Here is a 20,909-nt window from a genome sequence, read left to right as displayed (position 1 = left end):
ATGTGCTTTTATGCTTGGTAAAACCAGTTTGTTCGGTTATTTCCCATTCAGTACTGATGGGGCTTTACTCTATGGGCTATGGCAGTGGTAATTACATGTGCAGTGTTTGCCCCGTTCTAGTACCATGCAACTCATAATGAGCCCAAGTGCTATTTTAACATTGTAGAACTATTCAAGGCCGGACTGGTCCTATTGGGTATCAGGCGTTTCCCTGGCTGGACGAGTGGAAGCCGCTTTGTTTTTTACAAGGGGTGCCAGTTTTGTAGCAATGCAGAAGTTTTAAAAGCACTGCAGAGTTCCTTGTAAATGAACAATTTTTATGCAACAATAAAATTGCCAAGATAATTCTGGTGATTAATGTACCTGCTGGAGAGAGACTGGCATTTTGGCTAGTGGCAGTTTTGACTCATCTAAGGTAGCGCAGAGAGTTAATGTGCCTGCTTCAAAGAACATGTACTATGCGGATCACAGAACAGTATTTTATGTGCAATACTCAGCGGGATACTGCTTTTGTCAAAGATATCCTTTTTTTACTGTCCAGTTCATAAGTTACAATCATACTCAAGCACAGTGGGCTATGAACTGCCATCAGTGGGTTCCATGCAAACTGCATAGTACAGGTTAGAAAGCTATGTTTTTTCCCCAGTCTTTTAATATCCTGATTTTGCTAAAAAGGGGTTTGTTTGGGTAGCAATAAATTGTTATTAGTAAAGTCATCCCTAAGCACTGTGTTATGAATGGATAAAATGTGAATCCCACACCATGTCATGCCCTTTGTCGTATGTAACATTTTCTATACACTGATTTATCGATGTATGATTCATTGCCTCTGGATGTCTGTGTGATGTAAAGTTCTCCCACACCCTACCTACGCTGATAAGAGAGGCACTATGAAACAAATGAAATACATGTGAGAGAGGGGTTATTGAAAGATGTAAGGTCGTCCACTACTGTGCTTTAAAACTAATACAATGGAATATATCATGAAAATGTGCTGTAGAGTGCACACTTTTTGCCCAATTTTTCTTAGAAGCAGGACCTTCCAAACCTCACATTAGTGGTCAGGTGCACTTGCTATGCACCCTATAGGAGATTGTTTGACCAAATTTGAGAGGGCTGCTTTGGGTTCCCAGTCCAGCATCCAACCCTTTTCCATCTGTGCCCCCAAAGTAAAGTGGAGTGAGCAGGCAGCGGTGTTGGTGCACAAATTATTTCAAGAAACTGAGCGCATCTGTTTTTTGTGCAAACAATACCTTAGGTTTAGTTTTGATATATGGCCAGGAGAGAAAATGGTGACTTTCTCGAATGGATCTCGAGTGCCAAATCTCAGTCATTTCTCATTACTTCTCAGTAAATACACCTGATTCTTGTTGCTTCTAGATTTGCTGTTGATAAAGCTGGAGCCATGCTCCAAATATCAATCTGGAGCAATACTGCATGCAAGGGTCCCTCAGTTGGTTTAAATCAGTCCCATCAGTCATTACAAGTGATCTATGATGATCACCATTGAGGTATAATTGTTGCAGCTCCCACTTCCCCACCTGTTCTGGGCAATATCCTGGTTAGGTTATAATATTGTGAGTGACTAAAAAGTTAGAACAGGTTTCCACTGTCACCTTTGTCAACAATTCTGTGGTCTTCCAGTTCGACCTACTGCAGTCACATACTGTTGTTGGACATTGTTGAGTAAAGTAACAAATGTTCAAGCAATGCAAAACCAAGTAACACGTGAAAGTGAAACTTTTTATATGTCTTCGTTGGAAAATAACCTTGTAAGGGAGCCATATCTCTGATTTCTTGATCCCAGACCTGATTTTCCACGGGTAGAGGGATCTAGTCATGCCGCAAGTTCACGAACAGATGTGACTTTTTCTGCACAGAAAAAAAAGTCTTCATCCTACAGTGTTATAACTGGGCTCTCAAAAGGTTTAAAATGTAGCCATTTAATCTTCAAACGGATGGCAACTTTATCAAATTTTTTGTTAAAATGCATTATTGTATGTTTCCAAGTAACTATGAGTTGAAATGCCAAAAAATGCCTTATGGTTTCACGAGGAACGTAAGAGCTAGCTGTCATACCTGCAAGAAACGTCTTCGAGGTCTGACAAGACAGCTACATATATATTTTGGTGATAGCTTGTGTTGAGTACAAGAAACAAAATCATATGTATTTACAAAAATCTTTATCCCATCAGAATGTTGACCTCAGTAAGTGGACCAAGTCAATGATACCAGAGGAAGCAAAAGATTTCTCTTGTTGCAGTGATTGATATGCCCAAAAGCTTATAGGAAATAAGCGTGGTATAACTGAAGTTATAATAAAAGTCAATCATGCATGCGTCAGACATACCACTCATTGCTGAAGCTGAGGTGCCACCCTCTCGCTATCCTTAGCACATTTATACAAGACACAATTAGAGACAGGAGACGCATTCATCAGCTCCCTACTGCCACGCAATTCTGTTTGGTGAAGCCCCTACGGTGGTCTCAACTTCCCAAAATGTTAAGATGTTTTCATGCACACCACCGCATTTTGTAAACTGTTTTCTGTGCAGACGAGCATGTATCCATACCCTTCTGTCAGTCAGCCACCAGAGCCTGGCGGGTGGGGGGGTGGGGTCTTTGGTGTTCGACTTTCATGCAATATATTGCTTGCTGTCAGAAATCCGATTTCCACCAAAATCGCAGTGCCTATATCCCCCTCCTAGCCATTAATTATGCCCAGAATCGAGGTCTAGGGGAATGGGGTACCAGGTGGTCAACCACCCAACTTTGTAGTTGCTGCCAATATTCTTTAGCTTTTGACATGACCGTATCACATTTAGACAGGTCCACTACTCGTTTGTGCATTAAGGGTCATTCCTCATCTGTGTGTGGGCCCATGTCTCCTTCCTATTTTTCCCTTAGCTTCACAGAGTGTTCTGGATCATGTCCTGTTCCTAAAGCAGATGCAATCTGTGTGCTCAGGAGCCAGTTTGTGTTGGTTCACTTTGGCCCTTGAGAATAGATCACAACATGTTAGATTAGAGCCTCATTTCTTTGCCTCTATTTTAAATGATCATGGGGGTTATTACAACTTTGGAGGAGGTGTTAATCCGTCCCAAAAGTGACGGTAAAGTGACGGATTTACCACCAGCCGTATTACGAGTTCCATAGGATATAATGGACTCGTAATACGGCTGGTGGTATATCCGTCACTTTACCATCACTTTTGGGATGGATTAACACCTCCTCCAAAGTTGTAATAACCCCCCATGTGTTTCCCTATTTTTATTTAATATTTCCGTCAGACCAATACTTTACCCACCACATTTTGAAGGGCCTAAATTGCACTTTTTCCCTATATCTATGAGTAACTGGTTCATGTGACAACTGCAATTTTGTTAATCCGAGCCTTGTTAAGATCACAACCTTTCCGGAAGTCAGTGGTATAAAACTTGGCAGGAAAAAGAGAAAAATAATGCTACTGGGACCAAAACGTGCTGCCATCACCCATCTACTGTTCAGGTCCTTCCACTCATGCCTGTGTCCCAGTCAAGTTATTTGCCTCAGTTAAAAAAAATAAAAAACACTTGGGATTCCAATACGTTTCAAGCTTGATTTGGAAGCTTTCCCGACACTCATCGTTTTGGAGTTTGAATGTGACCTTCTATCTCATGTGTAGTTTAATGCCATAAATTGACTTACGGTAAAAGCGAGAGCATATTTTAAAATTTTTAATCTGATACATAATGTTTCCATGGGCAGGAACTAACATCCTGGTTTAATACCTCATCTGGCATGAACTTGCGACCCACTTCGACCTAGAAACCTGTCTTTTTCTACTATGCTTTCGTCAAACTATACATTGCGAGATGACAGCAGGGTCGTAGTGTGTGATGCAAAGCTTTACAATCGACTTTTGACCAAGCCCAATGAAATGTATGTTTTGGTGTTGTTAGACCTGCCAGCCTTAGGGTGGTCACCCCTAACTTTTTGCCTGCCTCCCTCCACTTTTGGAACACTGTTTTTGCTGGGTTTTAGACTCTGTGCACTTTATCACTGCTAACCAGTGCTAAAGTGCATATGCTGTCTCCCTTTAAACATGGTAACATTGGATCATACTCAAATGGGCTATTTCATTTACTTATAAGTCCCTAGTAGTGTGCACTATATGTTCCCAGGGCCTGTAGATTAAATGCTACTAGTGGGCCTGCAGCAGTGGTTGTGCCACCCACTTAAGTAGTCCCTTATCCTTGTCTCAGGCCTGCTATTGCAAGGCCTGTATGTGCAGTTTCACTGCCAGTTAGACTTGGCATTTAAAAGTACTTGCCAAGCCTAAAACACCCCGTTTTCTACATATAAGACACCCCTAAGGTATGCTCTAGGTAACCCATAGGGCAGGGTGCTGTGTAGGCAAAAGGCAGGACATGTACCTGTGCAGTTTACATGTCCTGGTAGTGTAAAACTCCCAAATTCGTTTTTACACTGCTGTGAGGCCTGCTCCCTTCATAGGCTAACATTGGGCCTGCCCTCATACATTGTTTGAGTGGTAGCTGCCGATCTGAAAGGACTAGGAAGGTCATATTTAATATGGCCAGAATGGTGATATAAAATCCTGCTGACTGGTGAAGTTGGATTTAATATTACTATTTTGGAAATGCCACTTTTAGAAAGTGAGCATTTCTCTGCACTTAAATCTTTCTGTGTCTTACAAGCCACGTCTGGCTGGGTTTAGTTGACAGCTCCTTGTGCATTCACTCAGACACACCCCAAACACAGGATACTCAGCCTCACTTGCATACATCTGCATTTTGAACGGGTCTTCCTGGGCTGGGCGGGTGGAGGGCCTGGTCTCACACAAAGGACTGCCACACCCCCTACTGGGACCCTGGCAGACAGGATTGAACTGAAAGGGGACCTGGTGCACTTCTAAGCCACTCTTTTCTTTGAAGCCTCCCCCACTTCAAAGGCACATTTGGGTATATAAACAGGGCCTCTGCCCCTTCCAACTCAGACACATCCTGGAGGAGATAACTGGAACCAGAACCTGCATCCTAGCAAGAAGAACTCCCTGGCTGCCCAAAGTACTCACCTGACTACTTTCTGTGAATGACTGCTGCCTTGCTGTTGGCCTGCTGCCTTGCTGCTCTCTGGCTGGGTTGAGGAAGTGCTCTCCAAGGGCTTGGATATAGCTTGCCTCCTGTTCCCTGAAGTCTCAGGACCAAGAAGACTTTTCTCTTGCAACTGGACTCCTTACGCGACTTGCTAAAACCGCTGAACAGCCTGCCCCGTGGTGCGAAATTCACCGCACGCTGAACCAGAATGACGCAGCATGACTAAACAAGGAGAAGATCGACGCAGCACCTGCGTTGCAACTGGAACTTCGACGCATGTTTCACCGGATCGATACAAAGCCGACCTGGGATGACACAGCCCGACTTCCAGAGGGGTAATCGATGCAGTGCCTGGCGTGCGGAAGAAACTTCCACGCAACTCTCACTGGAACGATGCAGCACTTGTGTTCTCGTTCCGCAAGCCAAAGATTCCACGTACAGACCTCGGGGTGTCCGAAAACCCCGCAACCCGAAGAGGATCCACGACCAAGTGCCAGAAATTGATGCACAGCCGTCCCTGTGAGGAAACTAAACGATGCCTCACCGTGTGCGGCCTGAGAAATTGACGCACACCCCTTTGTTTTCCTGCCTCTCCTCCTCTGTGGCCCTTTGCGGAGATTTTTCACACGAATCAGGTACTTTGTGCTTGAAAGTGGCTTTGTTTGCTTTAAAAAGACTTAAGACACTTTATATCACTTTTCAGTGATATCTCTACATTTACTTATTGCATCTTTGATCGTTTTGACCCGCAAATATCCAGATGAATATTATATATTTTTCTAAACACTGTGTGGTGTATTGTTGTGGTGCTCCATGGTGTTATTGTATGATTTATTGCACAAATACTTTACATATTGCCTTCTAAGTTAAGTCTGACTGCTCAGTGCCAAGCTACCAGAGGGTGGGCACAGGATAATTTGGATTGTGTGTGACTTACCCTGACTAGAGTGAGGGTCCTTGCTTGGACAGGGGTAATCTGACTGCCAACAAAGACCCCATTTCTAACAGGTGTCCTTTAGTAAAACATCTGAAGATCTAGCTTGTTGGTTAAGTCTTGTTTAACTATTGCTCTGATGCGTTAAACGTCCAGCACAAAGACAACCTTCAATCCATGAAGTGTGATGAGGAAATGCAAATAAATACAATCATTTCCTTAATGAATTATCTATGCATTGATTTTAATGAAATATTTATAAGAAAATGTAAAGAGAAGATTTCTTTTACCTGTGACATCTTTTGTAGGATACCTATTTCCCTTGTTTTCAACAAGGATATAGAGAGCTCTGATTTCGGAATGATTAACAATAATTAAGTGCCATTAATGGTAAAAACAGTTACTTTTTTCCTTGCATAAAAAATCTTCTACCAAGAAAATTAAAGACCATAGCATACCAGTAAGGATCCTGAGAAACTGTGTAATCCAAATAGTAGGTGAGGGGGAGATAAATTGGAAACATTGCGCACAATCTGCTTGGCCACTACAAACACCTGGTTGTCCTCTTTGGGTGTTTGCAAATATAACTTTGATTATATTATTGAAATGTGCATGCTAATTAGCCTAATTGACATTCTGTTATACAAAAGACATAGAAGATATGGAATACGATTAAAGAAACATGAACTATATATTAACATCACAAAATGGAATCTTAGTCAACTTTTTCATCTTAAGGTGTGGAAGTGAATTCAGCTAAGATTCAACAGAATGGCAAGTCCAAAATATAATGGGGAATGTTGCTGAGGTTTTTCTATTGGATATAAACATTGGCAAAGTTGTTTTGGTAAAACATGCTTTGTACGTCTTTGCCAGAGACAGACCTCAGGTAATGCACCAGTCTCATAAAAATTAAATATCAGTTGTGGAATGCACTGTGCAATTTCACCATCCATGTATGTGAATAAAAAAATATGGCTTGATACCTACCATTTTGACTTGATGGGCTGCAGCCTATATCCATGCAGTAACACGTCACACAGAAACTGTTTTGGAATGCAGAACAAACTCTTTTTATATATTAGCTGAGTCACCACAAGAGTTTTGTGACACCAATAAAGCTCAGTGCTTAATGTATGAAACATTGAGTAATGCTGTCTTTTAAAAAAAGACACACACTGGGCTGGACAGTGATGTTATTGTATCTGTTGTTTGATTGTTGAGTTCTGAACCCATGCCCTCCACACTGCCTCACTGAGAGGCCTGTGACTGGTCACCCAGTTTTTAGAGTGTTAGACCTGGGACCCTTGGCATGGTTTTCTCTACCCTTTTGCCTCTGTTTCTTTCTTTTTTTGACTGTGTGCCTGACTTCGTTTTTGCTGGTTTTGGTACTCTGGGTTCTTTACCACTACTGACCAGTGCTAAAGTGCTCTCTGTGTATATTGTATTGGTAATTGGTTTTTCCATGATTGCCATATTTGATTTACTAGTATGTCTATAGTAGATTGCACCAGAGGTGCCCATGGGCTGCAAATCAAATGCTACTAGTGGGCATGCAACATTGATTGTGACACTCACATGAGTAGCCCTGTAAACATTGCTCAGACCTGCCCCTGCAGTGTCTGTGTGTGCAGTTTTTAACTGTCAATTTAACCTGGCAAGAGTACCCACTTGCCAGGCCCAAACCGTCCCTTTTTGTACATGTAGGGCACCCCTAAGGTAGGACCTAGGTAGCCTCATGGGCAGGGTGCAGTGCAGCTGCGGCTCACAGGTGTTAAAAGGGGGTGGGTGGCATGCGCGCGGGAGAGAGGGGTTGCGGGAGGAAATATTATTAAAAATGTTTAAAATAATAAAATAGACTTACCTGAATGTCGTGCTCTGCCGCCGCACCTCCGTCTCCTCAGTATGCTGCAGACATAAGCTCTCAGCCTGCCCTACAGCCAATCCTGATGCTGCTCAGAGCAGCATCAGGATTGGCTGGGAGCACCCAGCCAGGGCACTCCCAGGCAGACTGGAAGCCTGTGCGGGGTCTCTCCAGCCCAACAACTGTGTTGCTGGGCTGGAGAGAGCCTACTGCTCGTTGTTTGGCCGGCCCGAGACGGCTGGCCAAACACACATGCACTCTGTACACTTGTCACCCTGGCGCCCCTCCCTTTTACAAGGAAACAATAATAAATACTGTTTATTATTGTTTCCTTGTAAAGGTTTTGCAGCTGCTGCTGCTGCTGCTGCTGGTGGGATTGCCCTAATGGAGGAGCTGCCCCTGGTGCAGTGTATTTAAAAGGAAGAACATGTACTGGTGTGTTTTACATGTCCCAATAGTGAAATATCGCCATATATGTTTTTCAATATTGCAAGGCCTATCTCTCCCTAAGGTTAACATGAGGACTGCCTTTAAATATCTTTTAAGTGCAGTTTCCCATTGGAAGCAGATGGAGATATGGAGTTTGGGGTCTCTGAACAATTAAAAATCCATCTTTTAGTAAAGTTGTTTTTTAGATTATCTGTTTGAAAATGCCACTTTTAGAAAGTGGGCATTTTTTTGCTTAACCATTCTGTGCCTCTGCCTGCCTGTGGAATCCACGTCTGAGTCAGACTGACAGTTGAGCTGGTTGTGAATTCCCTTTAGACAGTGACACGAAGGGAGCTGAGGAGTGTCCTGCATATACCGATAAGTCTCTTAGGCTAGACGAGGGAGTAGCTGACACTTAGACCTGAAGGGGCTGTGCTTGTCCTCACACAATGCAGTCTCCAACCCCGTGCTGTGTGTCTGGGGCCAGGCCTGGGCAAGACAGGATCTTGTGAACAACAGAGACTTTCCATTGAAGTTTGCCTACTTCAAAGGCAGAAATTAGTTTAAGTAGATTTTTTAAACACTTCTTGATCAAGAGGAACCTTTGCCAAGTAGAAGAGCTAAAGAGTTGGAGGAGTACTGCCTCTTTACTCTGTGTGCTTGGTTGGGTTGGCCTGCAGTTGTCGCTTCTGCCTTAGATAGGACAAAGACTGGACTTTGCTGTGTATCCTGCTTGTGAAGTTTTTCCAAGGAATTGGACTGAGCTTGCCTCCTGTTAAGAAGTCTCAGGCAAAGATTTCACCTACCAGCCTCTGAGTTCACCTGCTGTGGAGCCTAACTTGCCAGGTGGTGCCTATTCCAGTTTCTGGACCCTTGGGAGTGAAAGCTGCTTGAAAACCAGGAAAAAACAAGTACATCAGTGCTGGAAGATGTCTGGACTGATGCCGCTTCCTGACCCCTCGATGCCACCTGCAACCGAAGCCGTGCACCCCAACTGGCATCGCAGGACTGATGCCGCCACAGCCCCCTGACGGCCGCTGACTTCCCGTGACTTAGTGAGTCCCGAGTGCTGTGTCACCGACGTCCATGAACCTGACTCTGCCGTGGTGCCTGCAGCCCTGTGGTGTGACCACGACCCAGTGATGTCGCCCCACTGCATCTTGCCCCGCCAGACATCGACCCCACCTGAGCATAAGGACCCGAATCTTCGTATCAACGCCACCTCATCTCCTCTGCTCCACAGCATAGACCTGACGCTTCACACCAACACCTCCACTCCACTGCTCTGTAGCACCAGAACTGACGCTGCACCAGATCCAGTGACGCCTCGCTTCTCCAAATCCATGCACCGGCTTGTTCCTCACTTTCAAAAGGTACTCTACCTGGGGGTCCGTGCAACTCCACGACCAGTGCTATTGGCATCAGATTGTTATGAACAACTCCGTCACAATGCAGTGATAACACCAAATTGAAGCATTTGTGTTTCTAAGCGTTACATTCAAGTTTAATCTTTTAAAATTCATAACTTTGCTTGTGTATGTTGGATTTATGTCATTTGGGTCTTGTTTTACTGAGATAAATAGTGGCTATCTTTCGAAACTATTGTTGAGTACTTTTGCCTCTGAGATAAGCCTGACTGCCCGTGCCAAGCTACCAAGGGGGTGAGCAGATGTTATCTGAACTGTGTATCACCCTTACTGTGACTATAGTGAGGGTCCCTGCTTGGACAGAGTGCAAACTGACTGTCAACCAGAGAGCCTATTTCTAACACAGAGCCATAGTAGGATGGACCCTAGGACATCAGAGCTAAGTAGCCTCAGCCTGAACTGTGGCCCTCTGAACCAGCTGTCACAGTGTGTCAGTTGAAATGTATATATGCAGTATGTAGCACACTGTCCGCTATCACCCAGTAGGTATTAACTAATTCACTACTGAATACGATTTTAGGTTTGAGTGTTCATAAATCATTACATCCACTGTTGTCAAATTTCAATGACACTCTACCAGCTATCATTTGACTCCTTTTTATGAGGGATCTCAGGCAGCAATATGGGAAAATAACGTTGAATTACAGTTGATGTACTAACATGAAGATTGATATTTTTCAATTCTGAACATTTACTCTGTGTGATGAAGTATACTTTGGGTTTTGTCTCCTTAGCGTCTACATTTATAATTGAACAAAACATTCTAGCCCACAATCTCTGAACCACCAATAATTTCAATGTTGCTGCCTGTTTTAAACCATTGCTTCTGTGGTAAAATTCATCACAAAACAATGGACATCCTGGAATATTTGAAAAATACCCTAATTTCTATTTTGCATTTAGTGACTAAACTAATATTATCTTGTGTCGGAAGGTGGTCAAAAAGTTAAAACTGAAAAAATCATCTGTTGTATCTATTGACTGTTGCCACAGAAATAATATAGCCATATCTAATGACTCTGGTTAGTTGTTTGAAGATTTACAGGGCCCAACAAGGATGCTCTTTCAGTTCTGAATTTAAGTAAGTGTTAGAAATGGGGTCTTTGGTTGACAGTCAGGTTACTCCCTGTTCAAGCAAGAACCCTCACTCTAGTCAGGGTAAAAGAGAATCCGCCTCATCTAACCCCTGCTTAACACCTTGGTAGCTTGGCAGAGTAGTAGGCTTAACTTCAGAATGCTGGGTGTAAAGTATTTGTACCAACACACCCAATAACTTAATGAAACACTACAAAATGACACAACACCAGTTTAGAAAAATAGGAAATATTTATCTAAACAAAACAAGACCAAAACGACAAACATCCACAATACACAAGTCAACTTATCAATTAAAAATCAAAAAGAGTCTTTATGTAGTTTAAAACACACACTAACACTGTTAGCGTGAAAATATACCTTGCTGCGTCAAAAATAACCCCGCACGCGCGAGTGGGCATCAAAAAGGGCTTGCGATGCGTCAATTTCACACACGAGCAAGACCTTGCGTCGTTTTTCCTTTCGTCGGGTCGAGCGCATCATTTCTTCTCTCCACAGGAGAGCGGTGCGTCGATCCTGTCAGCACTCTTGGGTCTGGCAGGACTTGCATTTTGTTTACACACCCAGAGGTGTTTGCATCAGAAATCCAGCCCCACGATGATCCAAAAACCACGCAGCGCGGGTTGCGATCTCCCAGCCTCCGTCAGCGATGCTGCGCATTGTTTCTCCTGCTCTGTGTGTCGATTCTTCGGTTGCATTTCCGGCGAGTGTCGATTTTCAGCGGCGGAGCCGGCGGCGCATTGTTTCTTCAGCCGCAGATCGGAGTTGGGTCGATCTTTACCCCGCACAGCGCTCTGTGCATGGATTTCCTCCTCTTACGCTGCCAGCTTCTTGTTTCAGGGTCCCAGGAATTGGATGGGCACTACAGGGCAGAGTAGGAGTCTCTCCAGAGACTCCAGGTGCTGGCAGAGAGAGGTCTTTGCTGTCCCTGAGACTTCAAACAACAGGAGGCAAGCTCTAAATCAAACCCTTTGAGATTTTCACAAGATGAAAGGCACACAAAGTCCATTCTTTGCCCTCTTACTCTGGCAGAAGCAGCAACTGCAGGATAGCTCCACGAAGCACAGTCACAGGCAGGGCAGCTCTTCTTCCTCAGGTCTTCTCCAGGCAGAGGTTCCTCTTGGTTTCCAGAAGTGTTCTAAAGTCTGTGGTTTTGGGTGTCCTTCTTATACCCCATTTTCTCCTTTGAAGTAGGCCTACTTCAAAGGAAAGTCTCTCTTGAATGTGAAATCCTGCCTTGCCCAGGCCAGCCCCCAGACACTCACCAGGGGGTTGGAGACTGCATTGTGTGAGGCCATGCACAGCCCTTTCAGGTGTAAGTGACCACTCCTCCCCTCCCTCCTAGCATGGATGGCTCATCAGGAAAGGCAGACTACACCCCAGCTCACTTTGTGTCACTGTCTAGTGTGAGGTGCAACCAGCCCAACTGTCAAACTGACCCAGACAGGGAATCCACAAACAGGCAGAGTCACAGAAATGCTCACTTTCTAAAAGTGGCATTTTCAAACACACAATCTGAAAATCAACTTTACTAAAAGATGTATTTTTAAATTGTGAGCTCAGAGACCCCAAACTCCACATGTCCATCCGCTCCCAAAGGGAATCTACACTTTCATCAGATTTAAAGGTAGCCCCCATGTTAACCTATGAGAGGGACAGGTCTTGCAATAGTGAAAAACTAATTTAGCAATATTTTATTGTCAGGACATATAAAACACATTACTATATGTCCTACCGTAACCATACACTGCACCCTGCCCTTGGGGCTACCTAGGGCCTACCTTAGGGGTGTCTGACATGTAAGAAAAGGGAAGGTTAAGGCCTAGCAAGTGGGTAAACGTGCCAAGTCGAATTTACAGTTGAAACTGCACACACGGACACTGTAGTGGCAGGTCTGAGACATGATTACAGAGCTACTTTTGTGGGTGGCAAAACCAGTGCTGCAGGCCCATTAGTAGCATTTGATGTACAGGCCTTTTCACCTCCAGTGCACTCTACTAGGGACTTACTAGTAAATCAAATATGCCAATCATGGATAAGCCAATTACATACACATTTTGTAAAGGAGCACTTGCACTTTAGCACTGGTTAGGAGTGGTAAAGTGCCCACCGTTACAAAAACAGCAAAATCAGAGTCCAGCACACATCAACAACCTGGGAAACAGAGGCAAAAAGTTAAGGGAGACCACGCCAAGGATGAAAAGTCTAACTGTAAGGTATTAAACCTTAATTCTATATTGCTTTCCTTCCATTTCGAGCCCAAAGAGCTCCTTGAAGCTTAGGTTTCTATAACTGATGCTGTATGTATTTCTCAAGACATCTATGTTAAAGAAAACGAAGACTGTGGGGGTCATTATGAACATGGCGGTCCAGACCGCCATGCCGGCAGTGGAGGGAATTACCACCACTGGCATGCCGGTCTGGACCGCCATATTACGAACACAGGGGGGACCGCCATAGGTGGCCCTTCGCCACAGCCAGACTACTGCCACCAGGCAGCCTGACAATGGCGGAGTACTCTATCCTACAAGGCAGCGCTGCAAGCAGCACTGCCCTCCGGACAAAGAACCCGTGTTCCTCCAGCCTTTCCCTGGTGGTTTCCCCTGCCAGGGAAAAGGCTGGCGGAAGAAGTGCTCTGGGGCCCCCCCGGGGACCCCTGCACTGCCCATGCACTTGGCAGTGCAGACACCATCTGTGTCTTCGTGAAAAATGTCTTTTGTGTATAGCTGAGTTCCGACTGTAAAATAATCTGTAGACGAAACGTATAAAAAAGTCTACTGTGTGATGTGTTTCTGAAAATAGTCCAGCAAAGATATGATTTGAATAAACAATTAATGAATTGCCCATTGGAAAAATGGAAAAAACACTTTTCCAGCACCAGTTCCTTTCGACCTCACGTTAGCTCATTTCAGAGACCAGACAAATAGTCAATACTGGGATGACTTCCTTGGTGCCCCTGATGACAACCACTCCTGCAATATATTTCTGCTGGGCCTTTTGATTTTATTTTATTTGTGAAAGTAGTCATCTGCATCCAAAGATCAGAACTGTCTCACTCCCAGAGTGTTAGTTGCCTAGTGGGAAATGTAAAGGCTCATGTTGTAACTTTAACGAACTGTGATAGTGACTTTTCTAGTTGAAAGATTTAGAAGGGAGCTACAATGCCAAAAGTGTTCAGCTATAGAAGTGAAGTCTCTCTAAGGCACACTAACTATAAATCATATCCTAACTAAAGGCAGGATTGGGGCTCAAATCTAGAAAAGTCAATGTTATGATAGTGTTTTAAAGTTTACAATTTCCAATACATTACATCCTTATGAAGAACTGGATGCAGTTAGTAGATTTAACAAGGCCAACATGGACATTGCTAGCTACTTATGACTACCATCTCCAACTTTAAAACTGTTAATATATCACAGCCTACAAACAAGCAGAATGTGATCAAGTGGAATTGCAAAGATGAGGTGCAGTGAACCTCATGGTTAACTGAGGTATGTAAGAGCTTTCCCTGCAGCATTTTGTGAGAAGTAGACTAGTTTTACATATTGGCTAGTATCAACATGGCACAGTTTGCTAATACAGTTCCTAGTAACTGCTTGCTTAAGATCCCCCTCATTCAATAAACCAGACGAGGGAGTAAATGTAATGTTGGACTTGGCCCTTTTTGCAGGGTCATCCCCAATCTTTTTGCCTCCTTCCTCAATTTTTTTCTGAACTGTTTTTGTTGGCTTTGAGACTCTGGGTACTTTACCACTGTTAACCTGTACTAAAGTGCATATGCTCTCTGTGGAAATTGTATTGTTGATGGGTTTCTCCATGATTGGCATATTTGATTTACTAGTAAGTCCGTAGTACAGTGCACCAGAGGTACCCAGGGCCTGTAAATCAAATGCTACATGTGAGCCTTAGCACTGGTTGTGCCACCCACATAAATAGCCCTGTAAACATGTCTCAGACCTGCCACTGCAGTGTCTGTGTGTGCAGTTTTGAACTGCCAATTCGACTTGACAATTGTACCCACTTGCCAGGCCTAAACTTTCCCTTTTTATACATGTAAGGCACCCCTAAGGTAGGGCCTAGGTAGCCCCATGGGCAGGGTGCAGTGTATTTAAAAGGTAGGACACGTGCTGTTTTTTTTTTTACATGTCCTAACAGTGAAATACTGCCAATTTCGATTTTCACTGATGCAAGGCCTATCTCTCTCATAGGTTAACATTGCGGCTGCCTTTAAATATTATTAAAGTGGAGATTCCCTTTGGGATCAGTTAGAAGTGTGGAGTTTAGGGTCTCTGAACTCACAATACAAAAATATGTCTTTTAGTAAAATGTGTTTTTAGATTGTGCTTTTGAAAATGCCACTTTTAGAAAGTGGGCATTTTCTTGCTTAAACCATCTTGTGACTCTGCTTGTTTGTGGATTCCCTGTCTGGGTCAGTTTGACAGTTGGGATGTTTACACCTCTCCTCTAGGCAGTGACACAATGGGAGCATGGCTGTATCCTGCATATCCTGATGGGCCATCTGGGCTTGAGAGGAGGGGGGCAGTGGTCGCTTACACCTGAAAGGGCTGTGGCTGTCCTCACACAATGCAGTCTCCAACCCTCTGGTGTGTGTCTGGGGCCTGGCCTGGGCAAGGCTGGATATTGAAAACAACAGAGACTTCTCTTTGAATTAGGCTTACTTCAAAGGCAGAAATGAGTATAAGAAGAGGACCCAAAACTCCTGAAGATCAGATCACTTCTGGACTCAAGAGGAACCTCTGCCAAGGAGAAGAGCTGAAGAGCTGAGGAGAAGTGATGCCCCTGCCTGTGACTGTGCTTTGTGGGCTATCCTGCAATTGCTGCTTCTGCCTGTGAAAGGGGACAAAGCCTGGACTTTGTGATATATCCCTACTTGAGAAGAATCTCCAAGGGCTTGGACTGAGTTTGTCTCCGGTTCTGAAGTCTCAGGGTCATCACAGACTTCCCTACCAGCACCTGGACTCTCTGCTGAGAATCCTACCCTGACAAATAGTGCCCTATATAGTCCCTGGGCCCTTGAAAGGAAAGGCTGGTGAAAATCCAAGGAAATTGACTTGAGACAACTCCAGACTGATGCCGCTGCTGAATCCAGTGACACTGCATGCAACCGACTCTGTGATCTTCGTTAGAACACGATGACCTACGCAGGCCCGACACCGCTGCAGCCCCACCGAAGTCCGTGACTCCATGGAAGTTGCCGCGCCATGTTCTGACCGACGCCTCTCGAAGTGCGCAGATTCAATGTTTTGCACAGACGCCGTGATCCCCGCCTTCACGCATCGGCTTGTTTTCACTCTTCACCAAAGTACTGTACCTTGGGGTCCACGTGACTCCGTGGCCAGCACCGCTGTTGTTGGATTGTTGGGAACGACTCCGTTGCGACGCCGTGTTAACACCACATCGAAGCACTTTGTGTTTCTAAGTGCTATTTTTTAATTTAATCCGTAAAAAATCATGACTTGTGTATGTCAGATTTTTGTTGTTTTGGTCTTGTTTTGTTTAGATCAATATTTCCTATTCCCTAAACCTGTGTTGTGTCATTTTGTAGTGTTTTCATTAAGTTACTGTGTGTGTTGGAACAAATACTTTGCACCTACCACTCTGAAGTTAAGCCTACTGCTCTTTCAAGCTACCAAGGGCGTAAGCAGGGGTTAGCTGAGGATGATTCTCTTTTACCCTGACTAGAGTGAGGGTCCTTGCTTGAACAGGGCATAACCTGAATGTCAACCAAAGACCCCATTTCTAACACCACCCATCACCTTGTTGTTTTTGCATTTGATACTCTAAGTGCACAGAAAGTGCCCAGATGTGGGTCGAGGACTCACTGTGCCACTGTAAGTTATAGCTTACTCAGGTTCACGACTGATTTGCATACGGGTGGGGTCCAACTGAGATGGCATTGAGCACGTAAAACAATGGCATGGGATGCGGTCTAAGCGACTGCCAGGAGCTGAGATTAATTTGAGCATGCCTTCCATCACCTGGTTGTTTTTACATTAGATGAAAAATGCAGCAAGTTTAACCTGTTGTACTGGGCTTTAAATAGCATCAAAATTCTATCCAACTCCTCCCAGAAACTAGATTTGAAGATTTGAATGTATAAAGACAGTGTTAGAATACTAATGGCACTTTCATAGGTGGTTATTTTTAGTATGTATACAATGTCCACACATCACTCTTGGCTCTGCTCAGGATTTAAAGTTATGCAAGCCCTTGAGAAGCTGGTGTGCCAGCTGAGCACAGCTATCTATGGACCGTGATGCCTATATTGTTTGAGCCTTCTGATGCTAAAGCAATCTAAACTGACTTCCGGTGGTCAGGATAGCAGGTAGGAGAAGACTCATAAAGGCAGAGTCCATTACTGCATAAGTGCTTACCTGTATAATCAGGCACTTCTTGTCTTCTGAACGTAGAGATAGGAAAAAAACATGGAGATCACTATCAGAAGCTGCGATTATGAGTAGCAGGGAGAAGGGAATGGTTGAGTAAGCATAAAGGGAGGGCAAGCAGACAAACGTGTTTTAAAAAAAATGCAAGAATGCTGTTTAATATGGGAATATAATTATCTCAAGAGCAGGAAATACTCATACAGTGAGGACTGTGGTGAGATAACTGGGACAGAGAGTTCATGCTCATTGAGGCTTTTCGAGTATAACAGTGCTAGCATGTAATGTGTCATCCTGGAATGTTTTTCTACCACCTAAAGAGCAGGTCTAATTTGCTAATTGATTATTTTTTCCTTTAGGTATCACGCTGTACAGCAAACCATACGGAGGAACTCTGCTAAACGAAGATAAAATGTAAGTTGCATTTTGGCCTTGGTATCTTTCACTCTGCAGAGGGATGGGTGTTCCATACACTTCTGTTGAAGGAGCGCAATGAATGACAGTAAGATCGCAAGTAATAGCAGAGTGTAGACCAGTTACAAGTGGAAGCAGGATTTGGTGATTCAATCCACTAATGTATTTCCATTCAGGAATTTGCCTTTGCCATCATCTTCCGAGGTTTGCGTTCTTAGCCTTCCATCCTTCCAAGGTTGATTCATCTAGGGCCAGATGTAGGAAAGCTTTAGCGACTCGCAAACGGCGAAAAACGCCGTTTGCGAGTCGCTAAAGCCCATCTGGTATGTAGAAATGCATTTTGCGAGTCGGAACCGACTCGCAAAATGCATTTCCGAGTCGCAAATAGGAAGGGGTGTTCCCTTCCTATTTGCGAGTCGCACTGGTATGCAATTCCATTTGCGACCGTGAAAGCGGTCGCAAATGGACTCGCAGTTACCATCCACTTGAAGTGGATGATAACCCAGTCGCAAACGGGAAGGGGTCGTCATGGGAACCCTTCCCCTTTGTGTCTGGCCTAAAAAATAATTTTTCAGAGCAGGCAGTGGTCCAATGGACCACTACCTCCCCTGAAAAATACCGAAACAAAAGGTTTCGGTTTATTTTTCAAAGTGCAGCTCGTTTTCCTTTAAGGAAAACGAGTTGCACTTTGAAAAAAAAAAACTGCTTTATTTAAAAGCAGTCACGGACATGGAGGTCTGCTGTTCCCAGCAGGCCTCCATCCCCGTGAGTGCCCTGAATCGCTATGGGGTTGCAAATTGCAACCCACCTCATTAATATTAATGAGGTGGGTCTTTGCGACACCATAGCGACTCGCAGAAGGTGTCTGAGACACCTTTCTGCATCCCAAATTGCGACTTGCAATTTGCGAGTCGCAGGGACTCGCAAATTGCAAGTCGCAATTTGGGACTTTGCTACATCTGGCCCCTAGTGACTTAGGACCTCATTTATAAAATGGCAGATGACCTGTTCTACCAGCTCAACAGAGCAAGGTACTCCCTCATCCTAGTGGAGAGATCCCCTGCCACATTTATAAAGGACCGCCAAGCTGGCCGTCATTTATAGAGCATTGTCAGGAACCACCATCACAGCAGTTCCTGTCAATGTATTTTTCTGTTTGCTACTGGCTCTGTCAGCGGATTGGAGCCCTGTACCAAACAGGGTGTTTTTTTTATTTTCAAAAAGGAAATCCCAAAACGGGGTTTTCTTTTTAAAATTAAATAGTGCAATGATCCCCTCATCATGAGAGTCCTCCCCCATGGCAATAGGAGCATTTATCAGTTTTCCCTTCTAGTGATGATGGCAGTAAACGATGACCTGTCATTCTGCCCATCTAAATTAGGTGGGTGGAATGACGTCACTGCCCGAAAGCCCTTAATCTACAGGAGATTAGTCATGACGGAGGTGCAATAGTCTCTACTATGATTGACCCTAAGGTCATCCCCCATTTGAATTCAGAAGGCGGACTGAATTCTTGATAGTAAGAATATTATATTCCATCTCCATAGTGACAGAGTATGCCTACCAACAAAAAAGAAAACATCACCCTAATTAATGGACAAACTGGGAATTAATACTAATGCTGCAATGCCACACTCCTCATGATCCCCTCTCAGAGATTTCACTGGCTAACAGCAATTTAAATATTTGGTTAGAAAACTGCCCACGGATGTGCAATTAATGCAGGAAATGGTAAGGAAATACTGATTCCCACAGCAACTTTCAGAGGCTGCTTAGGTTGCAAGTCGGAAGGCCATAGTTTTTCAACACTTTGGAATTACTGACACCTTTGTTATGAGTAATACTTTGCATGAGATACTGCCTTGGTATTCCTGGACTAATTAAAATGAGGGCATTAATGAAGTGCGTAAAGACTCAGCGGCATTTCCTACTAGCAAATGTAAGTAGGAAAAGTAGTACTCCTAAAGTACTGTTTTGCCATACATCTGCATGCCTTTGTGAATCGGTTCTGAAACATCTAAGCCCCTATTTGTAAAAGTGCTAAGAAACCAGTCTTTTCTGCTCATACATACTGTATATGCACATTCCCTAAATATGAAAATGTTAGATGTTTTGGGGGCAAATAAAAAAGGACGTAAGAGAACGTAAAGGAGTACAACATGATTTTGTCAGTAAGCATTGATATATAGCTTCTGAGTTTGCTGTGACTATGATTGTAGGGTCTCTATACGTATTTTTGTGAGCACTACTTTGGTCTCCGTTTTCGTGTTTAACCTCTGCTCCTTGCCAAAGATGGACTATTTAGAGCAATGTCTAAGGCTCCAAGTTGTCTAGCATTCTGATTGCATTGCACTCCAATTGCTCTTATATTGTTTCACCCACGGGCGAACTTTCGATAGGTTCCTGACTTGTGCTGTTCTTGACTCATTGAAATAACATCTCATGAAAGTTAAAATTATTTTCCTACTGGCAATATAATCCCCATTTTTATGTAACTGGTTGAATTGAAAAGTCATTAAAAAAGTAGCTGAGCAATGTATTTCATGTAAACATGTTGATAACAGTTTGAAAAGTAGGAAATAAAATGCATACAATGTATTTTGTATACCAAACACTTGCCTTAAGACGTTATATCCTTTTCAATACAAAGTATCAACATTACACCGCGAAAATGTGAATTGCAACTAACTACTAATTGCATAAAAAGAAAACATAATTTTGTTATGATAGCTTCCATTTTCAACTGTTGGCACTGAGTTTTACTAGATCAATGAAATCTTTAGCCAAAGTTTAAGAGAGGGTCTACAGCAGCCTTTATATCAAACTGTGCATCACAGAGCACCTAGTAGCCGTTGCGTTTACAAAATGTTCTCATAAATTTCAAAATACCATTTTCACCCTTGTTAATACACATTTCTGGCTTGGTCATTAAGGAGTCAGTTCCGAGTCTGGAGGACAGTTACTCCATTGCAAGTTTGATGGAGTACCCTGTTCTCCAAGCTCTCGGTTTGCGTGCATCACTTAGAGATGTGTGGATGGCACGCTTCCTGTCAGTGGAGCCACATTGGCTCCATCACCAGAAATCTTAATTTGAAGGTCTGACACATTAGGGGCCATTGAAGTAAAAGCATCACACAGCAGGCTCTATTTAGAACAGACAGTGAAATACCTTTTTGTTTGTCACCTCCTAGAAAAGCCTGGCAGTGAGAGATAGAAAAAACAGTATTGACCTGACCACCACTCCCT

The 20,909-nt window shown here is 43.7% G+C and overlaps 1 protein-coding gene across 1 annotated transcript in view; it reads left to right on the top strand.

Moving 5' to 3' along the window:
• ABCA13 (ATP binding cassette subfamily A member 13) overlaps nucleotides 1–20,909 on the top strand; it is a 2,435,905-nt gene that overhangs the window by 1,808,403 nt on the left and 606,593 nt on the right. The window contains exon 40 of the mRNA XM_069216941.1: nucleotides 17,609–17,663. Within this exon, the coding sequence (XP_069073042.1) occupies nucleotides 17,609–17,663 (55 nt within the window). The remainder of the gene's footprint in view (nucleotides 1–17,608; nucleotides 17,664–20,909) is intronic.

The sequence above is a fragment of the Pleurodeles waltl genome, chromosome 2_1 (assembly GCF_031143425.1).
Source record: "Pleurodeles waltl isolate 20211129_DDA chromosome 2_1, aPleWal1.hap1.20221129, whole genome shotgun sequence".
Classification (NCBI taxonomy): Eukaryota; Metazoa; Chordata; class Amphibia; order Caudata; family Salamandridae; genus Pleurodeles; species Pleurodeles waltl.
Note: the sequence above shows the minus strand (reverse complement) of the source record. Positions and strands in the feature narration are given on the sequence as shown.